At 58.1% G+C, this 18,473-nt stretch overlaps 1 protein-coding gene across 4 annotated transcripts; it reads left to right on the forward strand.

Moving 5' to 3' along the window:
- Nucleotides 1-270: 270 nt before the first annotated feature.
- On the forward strand, nucleotides 271-16,255 carry SLC16A1 (solute carrier family 16 member 1). 4 transcript variants are annotated; one of them, XM_040616503.1, is made up of 5 exons: nucleotides 271-377; nucleotides 9,594-9,851; nucleotides 12,905-13,048; nucleotides 13,494-14,357; nucleotides 14,670-16,255. In XM_040616503.1, exons 2-5 carry the CDS (start codon nucleotides 9,635-9,637, stop codon nucleotides 14,945-14,947), a joined length of 1,503 nt encoding a protein of 500 aa, XP_040472437.1. In that variant the 5' UTR covers nucleotides 271-377; nucleotides 9,594-9,634; the 3' UTR covers nucleotides 14,948-16,255. The 4 variants fall into 4 exon arrangements, with proteins under 4 accessions (XP_040472437.1, XP_040472438.1, XP_040472436.1 ...); XM_040616504.1 differs by lacking the exon at nucleotides 271-377 and adding an exon at nucleotides 1,316-1,410; XM_040616502.1 differs by lacking the exon at nucleotides 271-377 and adding an exon at nucleotides 7,448-7,700.
- The last annotated feature ends 2,218 nt before the right edge of the window (nucleotides 16,256-18,473 follow it).

Genomic DNA, 18,473 nt, shown 5'->3' on the forward strand with positions numbered 1-18,473 from the left:
CGGGACAGGCTCGGTGAGGTCCCCGCGCTGCTGCTGCGGCCCGCGGAACCCCGGCTGCGGAACCCCGGCTGCACCAGCCCGGCCCCGCCGGCGGCCCCGGCCGCCCGCTCCCCTCACCGCCGCCCGGGCACGCGCGGGCGGGGCGCGCTCCCGCTTCCCGCCGGCGGGGCGGTACGTGCCGGGGCGCACGGCGGGGCCGGGCGATGCCGGGGGCCGGGGGCTGCGGCGGCGCGGGGCAGCGCGCACGTGGCGCGGCGGGGGCGGCGCTCGGCAGCGGCCCGGCCCCGGTCCCCGCCCCCCCCCGGCGGCGCGGCCCCTCCGCCCTTATAGCGGCGGGGGCGGGGGCGGCGGCACTCGGCCGGCGGCGGCACGCGCAGGTAGGGCCCGGCGCCGCGGCGGCTCCACGTGGCGGGACGGGATGTGGCGGGTGCGGGGGGGGGCCGTGGGGCCGGGCCGTGGGTGTCGTGTGTGTCGTGTGTGTGTGTGTCCCCCCTTCCCCCCCCTCCCCCCACATACACCATCGCCCCGGGAGCTCCGCGCGGTTCCGCGCGCTCCCGGCGCGGGGGCTCTGGCACGTGGGGCTGCGGCGGGTCGCGGCCCCACGCCGGTCGCGCGTGGCCGCCGCTCCGGGCCGCCCTGTGCCCCACGCCGGGGGTGCGCGCGGCGCCGGGGTTTGTTCCGCCGCCGGCACAGCCGCGTGGGCGAGCGGCCCCGCTGCGTGACGAGTCCCGTGTCGTGTCTCCCCCACCCCCCCCGCCACCGGTAGCAGCGCCCCGGGGCCGGGTCCCGCCCCGCGCCCTTGTCGCGGTGACCTCCCCGCCCCGGGAGCGGTGGCTGGTGGCCTCAGGGGGTCCCGGGCGGCTTCTGGGCTTCAGGGCCGGGGGGGCTGCCCCGCGGGCCTGCGCGTCCCTCCGCCATGGCGAGTCCTGTCCCCGGCGGGGCTGGGGGGGACCCACTGGGACGGGGCCCGGCTGGCCCTGACCGCTCTCCGCCGCTGGCACGGCAGGGCCGTTCCTGGGGGCTGCGGCGGGGGGTCCCCCCGCGCCCTCCCTGTAGGTCCCGATAGCGGGGTGTGTGTGTGTGTGACTAACGGAGCGGCTAGCACCCGATAACGGAGTGGGGGCTCCGGGGGGGAGCTTCGCTGCGGTCCCAACGCGTGGGAAGTGTGCTTGGGGAGTGCGGGTGGGTCTGCTCTGCCGGAGGGGCAGGAGGCTGGCCCCTTCCTCGGCCCGCAGTGTCGGCGTGGAGCCCCCTGCCCACGCCGGGGGGGAGCATCGAGGTGCCGGTTCCACAGGACGCGTGCACGGGCACTTGGCTGTTTCTTCCTGGCAGGCGCCGGACCTCGGCCGCTCGAAGCCGCTTGGGTGGGCTGGTTGCTGCTGTCCCGCTGTGGCCGTGACTGCTGCTGGGGTAGGAGCTGGCGGGGAGGGGGCTGCATGGGGGGAGCCTGCAGGACTGTGCTCCGGCCCCTGCAGAAGTGCCTTTTAATGCATGTTTTTGCATTGCTCAGGGAGAAGCTGCAGGCACTGCGTCCCCGCCAGCAGTGTGCGTGTGCTGGGGCATATGCCCACCTACCCACCCTTGGGTGCCGGGGCAGGCTGTCACCCTGCCGCCATGGTCCCACTGTGATGGGCAGTGGGAAGCTGGGGCCGCCGGAGCTTGCTAGTAGCTGACGTGCCCCCCGCTCTCAGTAGCGTGGGGCTGTTGAAAAGCTCCTGCAGCCAATGTCTCCTGCAGTTGCTTCGCTGCTCCAGTGGCTAGGTGCAGCCGGAGCTCGCCAGGCCTTGGTGACCACTATATTTGAAGCCTGGTGGCCTCCGGCAGGTGTTTGGTAGCCCCAGGATGCGATGCTCAGTGGGGCCAGGGAGCAGCTGGGTGAGTGGAGGGGAGTGAGCCCCAGCAGACATGCTGCTGGGGTGCTTCAGCCAGGGTGGGTGTCCTGGCTTAGGCTGGGGTCCCACAGGCAAGGGGCATGCGTGTGCATCATGGAAGGGTGAGCAATGCCTGTGGGTTTGGAAGTTGACCTGAGGAAGGGGGATGAGCATCAACAGGAGGATCAGAAGGAAACTGTGGTGTGGGCAGCTTGTATCCGCAGCAGGAGAGGTGGGATGTGTGTCCTTCCTTGTGACAGCAAACTGCCCGAGTGCTGCACGGCCCCTTCTGCCCGGCTCCCAGGTCAGATGCTTTGTGCAAGGGTAGCTGATGTTCTCAGGCTTTAAGTTTCTTCTGAGGAAAAAAGATGGTGGTTTTTTTTTTTAGTTGCATCACAAGAAACCTGAAATCTAATGATACTGGTTTTGTGCTTTTCTGGGAGCCCTAAGCCTTTGTGGTGCATAAGCATCCTATTTTCATGCTAAGTGAGGTAATTTAGTGCTGGCTGATTCTCCTGGGTGTCTTTGCTCTGAGGTTTTCTTGGCTGTGTCTAGAAGGAAAGGAGCAGGGCTGAGAAATGGGCCAGTACAGGGAATAGCTGGTGTGTGCTGGGGTTGGGGGGCAGGCTCCAGGCATAGAGAAACACCCTGCTCCTGTTGGGTGGCTTTGTGAGGAGGGGCTTTATCCATCTTACATCAATCGCTGGAGTGATGGATCTCTTAATTACGAACAAGTGTTTTGCTAGTGTACCGCTAACTTCCCTGCCCCAAAGTCACGGGGTGGGCCTGCGCCCATCCTGGCCCCTCGGGAAGGTGGAAAGCATTGTCCCCTTCCAGGAGGTGGTTCCTGAACAAGGTGTGAATGGTTGTGAGTGCTTTCTCCTGGTGCCTGCCCCACACAGATTGGTCTGACTTATCTGGCAGCTAAGGTGGAAAATACCCAGTGACTTGCATGCTATTATTTTATATTTCCTTTATGAGGAGTTGAAAAGCTGCACGTAGGCCAAAGGAGGCAAGTTGTATCTCATTAAGCACTGTAGTGCTAATCTCATTGTTGCACTTCTATGGCTTTTCCTATTTCCTTCTGTGGAATCGGCCTCTAACAGTGACTTGAAGAAACTGGGAGCCTCTCACCGGTGATGTCTGTGCAAGTCGCTTTCAAATGTGCCGCAGTGTGGTTCTACTGTAGCCAAAGAAAATTGACATGGAGCTGTAGTTAATTCCCAAAACTGCAGTCACCCACATGCTGCTGGGTTGCTCGTGAGAGTCTGCCATCGCCAGCCCTGTGCTGCCTCGGCCCTGGTTTGAGGGCTTTAACGAAGTGATATTATGGCGGTGGCTGGGAGCAAAGGCAGCTCGGACTCTTGCTCCCAGGAAGAGAGCGGCAGTCACGTTTTGACTCCGATGGCTGTGGCTTTCTGGCATTTTGTAGCCAACTGCTACCCTGCTCTGCCATGAAACCTAGAGCGGCCATGTCCGTGGCTGGTGGTTCAGGCATCTAAAGAAAGAATGCCAATGCTATTTGGTACCACATTTTTATCATTCTGAGGATTTCCTGGCGGGTACTGGCTGTCCTGGGAGCGTTCCTGAGTACCGCTGGTACGGGGAGGGTTGGCTCTGCTCCCTGGCAGAGCATGGCTTGTACTTGGGGGGGGACTGTGAAAGCCTGCACAGGGGCTCCGAGCCTTCCTGAGACAGGGAGGCTCAGCTGGCTGCGGAGGGGCTGACAGCTGGTTGTGTGGGAAGCCTTTTTCCTAGGGATTGGGAGCATGAGCGGCATCTGAGGCTGTATCACCAGCAGCACCCTTGCTCCATCCCCAGTACCTCTGAGCTGCAGGGATGGTGCCCTTATACTGTCAGGCTTGCGCTTTTTAAATGTGTGCTTTTTGGGTGAGTCCCTTCAATCCTGCCTGTGAAACTCCCCAGCACAGACAAGCCGCCCGGCAGCTCCCTGGGGCAAAGCACTGGCAGAGCTGGGTCTGCAGCGAGATGGGCTGAGAGTGGAGGGTGGGCAAGGGCTGGCCCCTGCCCGGGGATGAGCCATACCCTGGTGGGGCTGGTTGGAGAGGGGGCTCCGGGTGCTGCGCCTGGGGCTGAAGCTGATGTGAGGATGCCTGTAAGAGCTGCTTCACCTTACGTTCCTGTGACCCGCCTGCAAACCTCTCTGAGTTTGCCTGCAGGGTTTTGGGTCAGAGGGCTCTGGGGGAGCCATGGCCAGGCTCTGGCATAGAGATAAGCCAGGCTTTGTGCTTTGGTCTTGCTGATAGCTTGCTTAAGCTTGACTTCACGCTTTCTTGTACCAGTAAGATGCTTGGTCCTTGCTCAGCCACGCTGAGCATCACTGGTGCTAACAGGCAGGCACAGCAGCCCAGGGTGGGAGCATGCCTGTTGTCTGTTAGGCAGAAACAGCTGCCCGTCCTCCTGTTGGGTCGGTTGCTCCCCCCGCGAAGCTCCTGACAAACCATCCCGATGTCCCACTTTGCAAGGCAGCTTGCAGCCCATGCACGGCAGCTGCCACACTGGGACTGTCCCTGGGTGGCTGGAGGGGCTCTGCCTGCTGGAGAGACCGGTGGTGGGTGTCAGGGGGAGCCCCGGGGAGCGCCGGCCGCTGGCGGGGTGAGCGGGCTGCTCCGTGCCTCTGCAGGCCAGGGCTGGTGCCGGCGCAGCGGGGAGCTGGAGCAGGGCAGCTGCTGGTGCCGCCTCTGCCCGCGCTGCTACCGTGCCCTGTGGCGTCGGCCTGTCTGCGTGCCCGGGGTAGCTCACCCGGCTGGCAGCGCGGGACGCGCCTGTGGCTGTGCCGGCTGGCCCGGGTGGGCAGAGGTGCTGAGCTGCTGCTGGCAAAACCCTTGAGCTCGCCCGTGTGGGCTGCGGGCCTTGGGCAAACCCTGCCCGTGCTGCTGCCCTCGCCTCACCCTGCGAGCACGCGTGGCGGCGGAGCAGGACCTCAACTGAGTATTGTCCCGGCGCAGCTCCCCTGCGAGCACTGGGGAGTCACGTAGCCTGTGTGCTGCCAGGTTAAACCCTGGCTGTGGGTGCTCGCTGGAATTACAGCTCCACACTTAATGCTGTAAACCTGCTTAAAACTGGTGAGAGTGGTGTCTCATGAGCTTGTAACAATCAGTTTCATCTAGCTTCTGGCCAGAAAAAGGCCAAATTTGAAGCTATGAAGTGTTACTGTGTACACTGTAACCGGGCTCATCATTGCCAGCGCCTCTGTTTCCCCAGCAGTAAGTACGAGACTTTGGTGTAGTTTTGGGGACCTGAACGGATGCTCAGGGTCTGCTGGCTCCTCACGTGGACAAATGTCCCACAAGGGTCGTTATGGCCCCGTGCTGTCCCACCGCGTGTTGGGCACTGAAAGGTCTGGCTGCTGTGAGCCCCTTTGGGGAGGCTGGGGTTGGGTGGATCGATGTGTTTCAGGCTCTTGTTCAGGCAACACTTCAGGATAGGGCTGGTGGGAACAGGCACTCGCCAGGCTCCTGGGGAGCAGCGTCCCCCTCCTGCGTCCCTCCCCTCTGCTGGGGGCTCGTGGTGGGTGATCCCTTGGGGAGCAGGGGCTGGGGCTGCTGGCAAGGGGCAGCTTTGGTGCCTGGCCTGGGCGTTTTGGTGTCGGCATTCACTGGCCAAAGGCCGGGTCCAGCTGACAAGGCATGAGGAGCCCTAATAGCCACCATACAGCAGGGGTGTCTCTGGGAACCTTGCTGCCACAGAGGTCCCCTCCAGGCATTGCACATCCCTCTCTGGAGCCGGCAGCAGAGGCAGCCTGCCCGCAACAGATGCGTGTGCCTGGAGCAGGGAAGCTGTGAGCCGGAGGGCATGTGAGGGGAGGTGGAGGCACATGTGTGGGCAGGGGGCATCGCTCTTCCTCTGACCCCAGACAGGAGCGGTGTGAGGGCACTTCCAGAGAGGCTTTGCCCCAGAAATATTTTGTGGCATTTGCAGCGCTTTATAAATGTGAGCCTCTGTCTTTCTGCGCTGGAGTCCTGCCAGTCCAGGGCCTTTAAAAGCATGGCAATTTGCTACATTATGTAACTAAAAGTCTTGAAATCTTCCTGTTCCAGGCCCCTTTGGAGAAGGGATAACAGTGCTTGTGCGCAGAACCCGGGAGATGGAGGGGGTTTTCGTCTGGTGTGGGATCTGTTTTGAGGTGATAATGTCCTTGCTGCCTAAGAAGCCTCGGTTCCTGGTCTCGCTGTTGCTGTGCAGAGGAGGGTTGCTGTAGGCTACCCATTCCTGTGGATTAGACAAGATGTTTACGGGGAGCAGATGTGATACTTGCAGTCATTACTTGGTCTCATCAGTCTTAATTACTGCAAATATGGTTATTTTATGTCCTAATAGGGCAAACTGTAGCTAGCTGCCTGGCAGCTGTGAATTTGATTTCCAAACACGTCTTACACGTTGCAGCTCTTCCAAAACAGAGCTGTAAATGTCATAACTATGTTCTGGGTGGCTTTTTTTTTTCCTTTTTGCAAAGAGGAGGGAAGCTTTCCAATTGAACTGGCTGCCTTACATGTGCTTTTTTTTTTTTTTTCCCTCTCTCCTTTGAAACTTCTGTGTTGGGACAAGAAGGAAATAAGCAAGAAGCCTTAATGCGGTTGAAGGAAGAGTTTTCTAAAACTGGTCTTCCTTAATGAGGATTTTCAATGAGTCAGGGAAAAATGTTGTGGCATGCAGAACTCATCATGTAAACCCTCTGGCGTCAGGCTTTGGGAATCTTGCTTCATGGTCTCAAGCCTTGTTCAGATCAAGGTTTTTGTCTGTGCCTCAGCAATGCAAGAGAGGTCATGTCTAACCCACCAAAAGTCTTCTATTTTGTAGAAAGAGATGCCACCTGAGCACCCACAGGAGGAGGAATGCTGCTTGCAGGGAAAGAACAAATAGATGAACCAAGCCACAGCAATTTCAGTGCAGTTGAGCTCCTTGAGAGGGGTGGAAGAATTAAACGCGTGTCTCGGGAGCAAAAGGACAAAATTCCCAACACCTCATCAGCACCCCCCAGCTTTTGCTTAGGATAGCATTTATTGCCAGTAGTTTTAATTAGTGCTAACAAATACATTGTATCCCTCCTGGCAGCTTTTACTGCCAACACCTGGTAGTCTCATCTTTTTGAAATGTTTTAGACAAATTGGTATCATTGGATGATGCTTTAAAGTTCATTGAATGCTGTGAAAGCTCAGTGTGACTCAAAGCAAGAGGTGGCCAGAGCTCCAGCATGCAGCTGGTGCGGGGAAGTGATGGTAAGCAAAACCCAGCGTTCATAGCAGCCTTGCAGGCGGAGCTGATGGGCGGGTGGGCTGTTCCGCATGCTGAGAGGCCGAATGTACGTGGTGAGCCTCTGCAGAGCCTGGCACTTCCCTCCCCGCCTGCCGGTGCCAGGCTGGTGCCCGTGGGTGCATGCTGGCTCTGGGCTGTGCCTCCGGGACCTGCCTGCAGCCAGACCCCAGTGGTGGGGGCTCGGCGTGGTGTCGGATGGGCTGCTTGCTGCAGCTGTGGTCCTTGGGGTCCAGGGGGGGCAATCTGCTCCTCTGGCTCCTGGGCATAGTTCAGCCGTGGACGTGCCCGGGGCAGCGTCTTGTAAATGATTCCTTTGTTGGAGTGGCAGGGTGGCTCGGATCTGCTCGTGATGGTCATGTGTCATACTGGCCGGGATGCAGGAAAATACCCTGCCAGCGAAAAAATCGGTGTCTGCGTTGGGCTAAACCAGTCTTAGCGGCTTACAGTAACCAGCCCCCTGTGCTCTGCTTCCTCTCGCCCTGTGCAGGTCCAAGGCATCACCTGAGCGCATCCGGGTGTCAGGTGGCTCTGGCAAACCTGGTGCCGTATCAGGTAACTTTGCCACCTGCGGTGCCAGGTGGGAGCGGGGGCTCCCTATGGCTCGGGGCCACTGGCTGCGCTTCAGCCGGGACACCTTGGAACCCGGCCTCGGGTGTGCACCGAAGTGGTGGGGAGCGAGCGAGAGCAAGGCAGGCACTCACGGTGCTGCATGTTGAGGGTACGAGGGGAGTGTGAGCGAGAGCAAGGCAGGCACTCATGGTGCTGCATGTTGGGGGTACGAGGGGAGTGTGAGCGAGAGCAAGGCAGGCACTCATGGTGCTGCATGTTGGGGGTACGAGGGGAGTGCGAGCGAGAGCAAGGCAGGCACTCACGGTGCTGCATGTTGGGGGTACGAGGGGAGTGCGAGCGAGAGCAAGGCAGGCACTCACGGTGCTGCATGTTGGGGGTACGAGGGGAGTGTGAGCGAGAGCAAGGCAGACACTCATGGTGCTGCATGTTGAGGGTACGAGGGGAGTGCCAGGTAGTGGCTGGCATGTCAGCAGCCGTGGATGAGATGGTAATTGCCGGGAGCGTGCTATAAATAGGAGGTTGCACCTCTCAGCCAGCATGCTGCTTTGAAATTTCACTGCGCCTGGTGTGACCTAGGGGAGTTCTGGAGAATGCTCTCCTGCTCCAAGGCGGCTTTTTCTTCAAGTGGAAGCCTGAGCAGCAGAGCAGAGAAGTGCAGTGAGGGGTGGGCACTGGCAAAGGAGCCCAGTGTCCCCCAGCTTGCTTGGTGGTGCTCAGTGTGGCCAGGGTGGGTGTCTCTGGCTGCAAGAATGGGGAGAGCTGTGGGGTGTCAGGAAGTGTCTTCTGAAATCTGCAGGGGCACACAGCAGTACTGGGGACTGCAGCGATTCCTGTTGCTTTGCATATTGTAAACCATGCTTGTGAGCAGCTGCTCTGGCTGCGCTTCCTCCCTGGGATGGCTTGTGCTGCTCTCTGCTGCCTGAAGTAGCCTTATTTCTTTTGAGTAACCACAGCTCCAGGGTGTGATCCAGCTGCGCAGCAGCTGCAGCACAGGGAATGCATAAGCAGCCTGACCCGTCTCAGAATTGCTCCAAATCAGCCTCTCGAAGGCAATTCCACACTTCAGCAAGCCTGGGTGGCATTTCCCTATTCATTTTGTTTTCTAATCCCTTCTGGTTTTGAGCTTTTAAGGTGAATTGTTTTTATGCCTGGGTGCCAGGTGATCCTGGGGCTGCTCTGGGCAGACCCACCTCCCCTCCTGGGCAGTGCTGGCAGCGAGCAGGAGCCTTCCCCAGTCACTAAATTTAGCAGCAGCCTGTGACCGTCAGAGCTGGCTGGGCTGGTGGGTGTGCTGTGACACCTGCCTGCTCTTTCCTCGCAGAAATCGAGCCGTCCTGCCTCATGTGTGTGGACTTATTTCCCTCTGTGCATCTGTATTTAATAACCTGGGTGTGTTGCTCCTGCCCTGGGTGGCCTGGGGCTTCCCGAGACCGAGCAGTGTGCCGGGGCGGTGCTGCTGTCACTCTCCTGGAGAAGCTGCAGGGCAGGCGAGCCCTGACCACAGCGGCCGCTGCCCTGCTCGCCCCTCCACAGGTCCAGCCCCGTGCTGCCTGTAGCCCTGCCTGCTTCGCATCACCTGCCATTTTCAGCTTGGGGTGGGGTATCGTGTCTTAAATTTGTTGCTTATGGATACCTGATGGCCAGGGCTCTTCAAGGCCAGCCACAACCAGGGTGTGTGTTTTGGGGACAGCCTTACTGGGCCAGCGTGCTGATGAGCCCCAAGCACTCACCTCCCGGGTCAGCTCTCCCGGAGCTGGTCTGGGGCACCGCTGCCGCGCCAGTCTTGCTGGCGGGACTCAAGCCGTGCTGTTGCAGGCCAGGGAGCAGGGCTGCAGCTGTCTGCTTTTGGCTGAGGCAATACTTTGTCCTTTGCAGATCTCTGAACCCCAACTGAGTCATTGCCAACTTGGTTCAAGATGCCACCGGCCATCGGAGGCCCTGTGGGATACACTCCTCCTGAAGGAGGATGGGGATGGGCTGTTGTCATCGGAGCCTTCATCTCCATTGGGTTTTCCTATGCCTTCCCCAAATCCATCACAGTGTTCTTCAAAGAGATTGAGGTCATCTTCAATGCATCCAGCAGCAAAGTCTCGTGGATCTCCTCCATCATGCTGGCTGTTATGTACGCAGGAGGTAAGTGGACTGGAGGCAGCAGTACACATGCTTGTGCATCATAGTACAGGATGCAGCTCTCCTGCTGGGTCTGATTCACACCTTGCTGTAGTGACGACAACCAAAATGATGCTAAAAGTTGGAATCCTTTCCTTATGTGAGAGCAAAACTTGCCTTAGCAAGTTTGCATGAAGGATGTTACTCAAAGAGTTCTATTTAATGCCCAGAATGCAAAAACCGGGTTAATCTGTCCTCCTCTGCAAAGCTGTAAGTAAAATCTTTCCGGGGAATTACGACTTGTGTAATTCTGCCCTTGTCCTTGTTACAGTGTGCTGCAGATGCTGTATCTGCTTCCAACTCCTGCTCAAAGGCCAGGGGAGCTGCTTTGCCGGGCATACCCAGCTCACAAGGTCTTTTAGATAAGACACCAGGGTTTTTTTATTATTTATTATTATTGATTTTTTTTAATCCAGCAAACAGTGGTTGTATCCCAGGGATCTGTTCCCAGTTTCTAGTCGGCTCCAATGGCTCAGCTGTGCTCTGGAGTGTAGTGAAACCTGGCACTGCCTGTTCTTCCTTGCCGGTGCCGAGCAGCGCCGTAGGCAGTTTGTGCTGTTTGAGGGTGGCAGCGCACGCTGGAAGCGGAGACATGAGCAGAATAAAGCAAAACTACTTAAACTGAAGCAGCTCCCCTCCCCCATCCTCCAGAAACTGCTTCTTGGAGTCTTTTTAATCGCCAAGCTGTGTGCTTTATGCCAGTCTCTAAGGTGAGGAGCAGGCAGAGTGCTCCCTGCGGGGCAATGCGCTCCCGGCCCTCGCCTCGCCGCTCTCCAAACCCCGGTGTCTCATACCCACTTGCAAACACAGCTTTGTACTGGGTCGCTTGGCTGAAAGACACTCTTATTGGGAGCCTGCTGTTGTGTCCACTTCAGAGGCAGATCAGAGCTTGTACCGCTGCCATCCCCAGCTGGCAAACTGCCCGCAGCCTTGCTGCATTTGTGCATCGAAAGGAGCTGACGTCAGCACCCAGCTGAACACGAGGCTTTTCCTTTGGGGGAACAGGCTCTGCTTTGTCTTAGCTCAGCTAGCGAAGCGACCAGCACATTTCCCTGCTCCGATGTTATAACAAGCTTGTAAACTGTGTAACTGCTTTAATGAGACTCAATCTGGGCCATTCCTCCTCTCCTAATAGCACAGAGCTGGTTCTTCTGGGCACCCTGGAGGCCGTGGTGAGAGCTCCCTCCTCCAGTCCCGGGCTTGCCCCCCTCCCTCCATGCTGACACTGGCCCTTCTGCTCCCCTTGAACTGTTGCCATTAAATCCCAGCAGCTTGCCAGTCTTGAACTGGTTGCCTGTAAGCCAGTGGCAGGGATGCTGAAGGGACCCCAGACCTGCCCAGGTTCATCTCCGGCTGTCGGAGTGCAGGAACATGGCACTGCCCCACTTGCTTGTTCCAGGGCTCCTACAGCCTGAACCCCCAGACCCTTTGTAGGGTCTGAATTGCACTGGAGCTGTCATAGTACTGCATCCTGTTCTTCCCGTCCCCCAGGGAACCTTCCTGCAGGAGCTGTGCGCTTGCTTGGAGGCAGAAAAAGTAGCTCATGCTCTGGCAAAGGGTGCTGGGCTGATGGTATCTTGCAGAGCTGGGGGTGGTGGAGCAGTGCATCCTGCAGCCCCACGCAGTCACCATCAGAGTATGTGGATGTAACAATCTCAGCTCCCCATTCAGGTCGAGGAGGACTCTGGTTCTGTTAGTTACACTTTTTTCACAGCAGGAATAATCAAAACACATCAACTAACTTTTGGTCAGAAAAGCTTCATGTGAATGTAGAAGACTGGAGTGGGTGTAAATTCTTATTTTTTGTTGTAATTAAAAAAAAAAAAAAAAGAGGGGGGCATTGCCATCAGGGTATGTGGCACTGCCTAGCTGAGTGGCTTCCTGGTAGCTGCCCTTGGAGCCTGCTGCTCGGGGCTGAGCTTCCCGGAGGAAAGGCCACAGCTGCCTTTAGACTCTGGCCAGGGGCATCACATTTGCTGAGTTCAAGGTACAGGTTTTGCAAAGTGCTGCGTGCTCTTTGGGGAAGCATGAGGGGCTGTGGGCGATGTGGCAGCCCCCGGGTGCTGCTGCTGCCTCTCCCGGGACAGGGGCTGTGGCCCCTTCCCATCTGCTGGTGGCATCAGGTCGGAGCTGCTGGCGTGGGCTGCCCTAGCTGGCACGTAGGCCACTGGAGAGCTGGCCACCGGCTGCAGAGAGCAGGGTGCCGTGGGGCTGGGGGCAGCTTCTGCAGCAGCAGGGCTCCTGTGACCTTCTCCAGGCTTTATTTAAACTGGACAAAAAGGTCAAGTAGCATCTGAGGACCCATGAATAACATGTTGACAACCTTGCTATCTGTTAATGGCAAAACTAGATCTGTTAATATTCAATGGATGTTCATTCAGTTTATTTAAATACATTTTAGTATCTGTAGAGCATGCTTTGCAGTATCTAATCACTGTTTACTTTGGATTAAAGCTCCTGATAATGAAGCACTTAAGGTGGGTGTGCAGAGCAATTGGGCTCTTCCTGGCTTAGGGGCAGCAGTGAAAACAGAAGCACACCTTCTGCTTGCACTGCCCCTCCCGTGAGCCCTTGAGAAGCTTTGCCTGCACCCCTCCAACCTCTTTCTTCACAGCTTTGTCTGATCAAGGCCAGAAACCTCTTGCTGGAGACAGGCAGTTGCTGTGCACTTGCTTGGCTGCTGAGACCCCAGCACTGTGCAGGGTGGGTGGTTTCACCCCATCCCGGACCCCTGTCGCTGGGGGGCCGCTGGTGCCCAGCCGCTCCGGGTGTAGCCACCAGAAGGCAGCTTGTTCGGAGATGGCTCAGCTTTCTGTGCTCCAACCAGATTAACTCTGTTAATTCCCGCTGCCTCCAAACCTCCTGTCGTGTCCCCTTCCCCCAGTTCCTGGCTGGGTGAAGTGTCACTATGTGAAAGCTCAGCAGCCTGGGCAGTAAACCTCCGGTGAGCTTGCGGGCATCTGTCTTGTGTCTCCTGCGAGCATCACTCATCTGGGTGTATCTCCTTCCCTCCCCAGGTCCCATCAGCAGCATCCTGGTGAACAAATACGGCAGCCGGCCCATCATGATCGCCGGCGGCTGCCTCTCGGGCTGTGGGCTGATCGCAGCTTCTTTCTGCAACACAGTGGAGGAGCTCTACTTCTGTGTCGGGGTTGTAGGGGGTAAGTGATGGCTCTGCCCCACCGGGGCTGCAGCAGAGGTAAGACCTCTCCTGAGGCAGCAAGAGGAGCATCTCGAACCCAGTAATTATTAGGGAATATTTATGGTGGATTTGCGTAAACCCTGATTCCTGTGACATATGGGGTGGCTCAGGTGACAATATGGGGAGACTGTATGTGGGACCGGTACTTGGTCCTGGCTGTAGAGAGTGTCTGTTCTGACCTGGGTTGGTGCTGTGCCCTGATGGTCTCCCAGCCCCCGAGCTCCTGTGTGCGGCTTCACTGCTGCCCCGGTGCCTCCTGCCCGGCCAGCAGTGGTGCCCAGCACCGCTCATGTGATGGGGAAGCAAGACACTGGAACCCTGCTTGTCCCACCGCCCCTTCCGCCGGTGCCGCTGGCTCAGGGGGGCGGCTGAGCTCTGAGCCCCTCGTTTCTCCTCTTCTTCAGGGCTTGGCCTCGCGTTTAACTTGAACCCAGCCCTGACCATGATCGGCAAGTACTTCTTCAAGAAGCGTCCCCTGGCTAACGGGCTGGCGATGGCGGGCAGCCCCGTGTTCCTCTCCACCCTGGCACCTGTAAACCAGCTCTTCTTTGGCATATTTGGGTGGCGTGGCAGCTTCCTCATCCTCGGTGGTCTCTTGCTGAACTGCTGCGTGGCCGGATCCCTGATGCGGCCCATAGGTCCCAAGCCAGACCAGCTGAAGAAAGAGGCCACTAAGGAGGTGCTGCAGGAAGCTGGGAAGGTGGTGAAAAAGGATGACAGTGACACCAGTGCAGACCTCATTGGCGGGAGGACCAAGAAACAGAAGAGCACGCTCTTCCAGACAATCAACAAGTTCTTGGACCTGTCCCTGTTCACGCACAGGGGCTTCCTGCTCTACCTGTCAGGCAATGTGATCATGTTCTTCGGGCTCTTCACTCCCTTGGTCTTCCTCAGCAATTACGCGAAGAGCAAGAAGATTGCTAATGAGTCTGCAGCCTTCCTGCTCTCCATCCTGGCCTTTGTAGACATGGTGGCCAGACCTTCCATGGGACTGGTGGCAAACACCAAGTGGATCAGACCCAGAGTCCAGTATTTCTTTGCCATCTCTGTGATCTACAACGGGGTGTGCCACCTCTTGGCCCCCATGTCCACCACCTATGCCGGCTTCTGCATCTATGCTGGCTTCTTTGGCTTTGCCTTCGGCTGGCTGAGCTCAGTCCTGTTTGAGACCCTGATGGACCTGGTGGGAGCACAGCGGTTCTCCAGCGCCGTCGGCCTGGTGACCATCGTGGAGTGCTGCCCTGTGCTTCTGGGACCCCCCCTGCTAGGTAGGGTGTGCTGTGCCTGGGGGGCTCTGCTTGGCCTTGTGGGGCGGGGGTGGGTCCCCCTGAGCTGTGGGCAGCCCTCGGCACTGGGATGGGGGGGAGGGGGGGAGCACTGGCACTGAGATTGCCCTGGCATCTGAGGGATGGCTGGGGAAGTGGAGGGGTGAGCCCTGGCAATGGGGGTGGGGAGCAGGGGCTGGAGGAATAGAGGTGTGAAGCTGAGGGTGATGGGTTTGGGCTGGTCTTGGGAACGTCTCTACAACCTGGAGCGGTTCTGGGGGTATTTGACTAAGCTGTCCCCTCTCTGTCCCTCAGGGAAACTCAATGACATGTACGGTGACTACAAGTACACATACTGGGCTTGTGGGGTCATCCTCATAGTCTCTGGGATCTACCTCTTCATCGGGATGGGCATCAACTACCGTCTGGTGGCAAAGGAGCAGAAGGCAGAGGAGAAGGCAAGGAATGAAGGGAAGGAGGAGGAGACCAATGTCGATGAGGCTGAGAAGCAGAAAGAGGCAAACAATGACGTGGCCCCCTCGCCTCAGAAGAGTGCGGAGGATGGTGTCAAAGAGGAGGAGAGCCACATGTGAGGGACTGGTCTCAATCCCGGAGTGTCGGGGAAGTGCTGCTGCCCTGGCGCGGTGGCCGGGGCCGTGCTCCGCTGGCGCTGGGCAGCCGTGAGAAGTGTTTAAACCAGGTGTTCATTTTTAACCGGGCTCTGAATTGTCTTTCCATCTGTGTTCAACAAAGGTAACAGGGCTGCACGTGCAGTATCCGCGTGTACTGGGGCAGGGGAGCTTTTTATAGTCTGGCTTTTTAACAGTAACATGAATGTACTAATACGTGCCTTACAGCCTTCATATCTAGCTGAATTTGGACAAGCCTTAACTCTAAACCATGCTTTAGCCCTGTGTTCTGCTCGGGGTGGGGGGGCAGGGGGATGTGTATGTGTGTGGGGTTGGGGGAGTTTCGTTGTTAAAAAGCCATAAAAAGCAGGATACTGGATTTGTTGAAGCACGATGGGCTTCAGGGCCAGCCCTGGATGAATACTGCTTCACACGCTTCTTACCGCAGGCCCTCTGTGGAGAGGGGGGTCCGGGTGCGGGGCAGGGTGGGCTTCAGTTCCTGTGCCTGGTGCCTTCTGTCTCTGTAGTTGGTCTTTAGGTATGTTTTCAAAACACTTTAGCTACTGTAGTTCTTTAAAATCCCTCTTCTTGTAGCTGTGCTCTCATGGGATATTTAGGTTGGAGAAGGATGGCTGCGGGTTGTCAGGCAGCCTTGTCTGCTCTGGGGCTGCAGCAGCCCCTGCAGCCGAGCCCTCCGTAGGGAGGGCTGGGGTCTCCCCCCTTGCCCCCTGACTCTGCCCTGGCAGTGCTTCTTCTCAGCCCAGCACTGGGTGATGTGAAACGGGTGTGAATGCCGGGGGCTTGGCCAGCAGTGCTGGGTTGGGGTGCTGGGCCCAGTCCTGCTGTGGGGCTGTGCTGCCCTGTCCCCCTGGGGTGGGTTTTCCCCCCCGAGCATCCCTGCGCTGGTCCATCCCACCCAGACGGGTGTTGCGAGTGCCTGACCCTGGGCAGAGTGGAGGGGCTGGATGGGGTGGGTGAGGTGGTACATCCCTGAGACAGGCCTGCTGCTTTTGCTCTTTTATCTCTTAGAAACCTCTATTACTTGCTTCTGTTCAACTGAGATCTTAAGGCAGTGAATGCCTAACCACTCAATCTAGGACATGTAAGGGGGAGGAAAGAATTTGTACGTATTTATTTTTTATTTTTTAGTGCTGGAAAATATCTCAACGTACGTGGAGCAGGTTAATGGCTCTCAAGTTCTAGTAAATGTTGATCAGAAATCATGTAAGAGGCTAAGTTTTTTTTCAAATAAACTTTTTTTTTTACAATTTACCCACCAAATGTGGAACTTCTTTCCTAGGACCACACTTCTCTGACACATTATAAGGTCTGTTTTGGGGAGAGGTGCATGGGGCTTTGGCAGAACCCCAGTTTCCACCCGCTGCTCCAGCACCAGCACCCCAAGGCTCCCACTGAGTGGGTCCTGCTGGCTGTGGAAGCTGGTCCCCACCCGGCAAGGGTGAGATGCCCCTTTCCCACCTCAGCCACAAGAGGAGGCTTTGGGTAGGGTTTGGGGTGGCCGTGGCTAAGTGTCCCCATGCACTCCGGTTGTGGAGACATCTCCCTTCCTTACAGGATGCTGGTGAAAGCCTTGAGGTCCCCCTCTGTCGAGGGGGATGGGCAGACTCCCCTGTCCTGCTGCCTCCCCCCAGCCTAGTGGGGCCAGGTGGTATGCAGCCCAGGGTCCACCCCCACCCCCACCCCCCACCGTGGCCCTGCACTGATGGCTGAAACCAAACAAGGGGGTGAACCAGGGTCTCGCTGATGGAGCTGCCCTGGGGTCCCTGGAGCCCCCAGCAGGGCCAGACCCTGCTCTGTGGCTGCTCTCCTTGCACTCCTTGGCTGTGGGGCTGCTTGGGGCTCTTACAGTCTAAATCTCACAGAAAGCAGGCCAGGGTGGTTTGTTGGTTTGTTTTTTTTCATACTGTAGAATAACTTTATAAAGCCAACAGAGTATTTTGTACAAAAGGATTTTGTTATACAGTGCTGAGCTGTGATGCTGTAAAGCCAAGGAACTGTGTTTTTATAAATGGAGTGTCTACCGGAGCTACAGTAGTGGGTTCACATCACAATAAACCAACCCTGAGGAGCTGCCCCTGGTCTCCCTGTTTCTCCGGACAAGCTGCCAGCCCTGCCTGCTCCCCTCCATGTCTGGGGTGGTCCCTACGGGGGCTGTCACCCGTGTAGGGGGCTGCAGGAGGGGGCTTGGGTGTAGCTGGCTGATGGCCATCAAGCACTGACAATGCCCCTGGGTGGGGGGGTCCTCGCCTGTCCCGTATTCTGGTGCCCCCACAGTTGACACAGGTGTTACCGTAACCAGCGCTGCCTGGGAGAGACTTGCACAGCTGAGGCCGGGTGCCAGCCGTTTTCTAAGGAAAAAAAAAAAAAAAGTTTAAATAATTTCCTGCTGCTTGGACTTGGCTGGCTGGGAACGCTTCGCTAGTAAATCCTTGATCGTTTTCCAAGGGTGGCCTCTCCCTGCGCTGTCCCCTCTGCGCTGTCTGGAGCTGGGCGTCAGCCCTGCCTGGGCTCCAGCACCTCCTGTGGCACTGCTGCTGGAATCCACCGTCGTGGAAGCGCAGGTGAAGGAGGAAGGGAGGCGGGTGGGTTCAGGATGAGGATCCTGCCCTTGCTCTTGGGCTGGGGAGTGACGCAGTCTAGTAGCAGTTGTATAATTGCTCTGCTTGTAAGGGCAGAGCGCCGGGGCCCGGCCGGCGTGCGTGGTGGGGCTGGCACCCCGGCGAGGTGCGGACTCTGCCCTGCAGCAAGCCTCTCCCAGGCAGCATGGCTGGGCAGGGGCTGTCTGTGCCCCGGCCCTCCCTGGCGGCTCAGCTCGCAGAGGGAGCAGGAGCAGGGCTGTATTTAGTCACATCATTTCAGCCAGCAAAGGTATCCGCGGCACTGGGAAGTACAAGAGCGGTGCTCGGCTCCCGGAGCCCCCCACTATCACCTACCCGCAAAACAGCAGCTAAAATAAGCCCCAGGGCATGGTGCAACTGGCAGGAGTTCTGGCTTTTGCCATGGTGGTGGGTGAGCAGGTGCTGGATGCTCAAACCAGACCTTGGTGCCTTCGGGGAAGTGCCGCTCTGCAAAAGCCCGTGTGGCAGGGACACCCTGTGGGCTGAGCCCCTGGGGCTGCTTCACCAGAGCTGGCTGGCAACTGCTGGGACGATGCCTCTGCAATGGGCCACAGAAAGCCCGTGGGGACGTGGGCACCCCCCCAGTCCCCAAGCCAAGAGGCCCCAGCGGCAGTGGGCGAGCAGCGTGGGCACCACCGGCCAGCCCCCTGAATGATCACACAGATTTCCTTTGCGCTCCGCCAGGCCGCCTTCCTTCCTCCGGGGGGGTAGCAAAATAAAATTCTCTTCATAGCAGGCGGAATTGAGGAAATACTTGGGAGCTAATTCCCGTGCAGTTTGTTTTCCCAAACATCTGAGGTCGCCGGCCAGAAATGCTCAGCAGTGGCTGGGGGGGCTTGGGGGCTCCCAGA

The sequence above is a fragment of the Falco naumanni genome, chromosome 17, assembly GCF_017639655.2.
Source record: "Falco naumanni isolate bFalNau1 chromosome 17, bFalNau1.pat, whole genome shotgun sequence".
Classification (NCBI taxonomy): Eukaryota; Metazoa; Chordata; class Aves; order Falconiformes; family Falconidae; genus Falco; species Falco naumanni.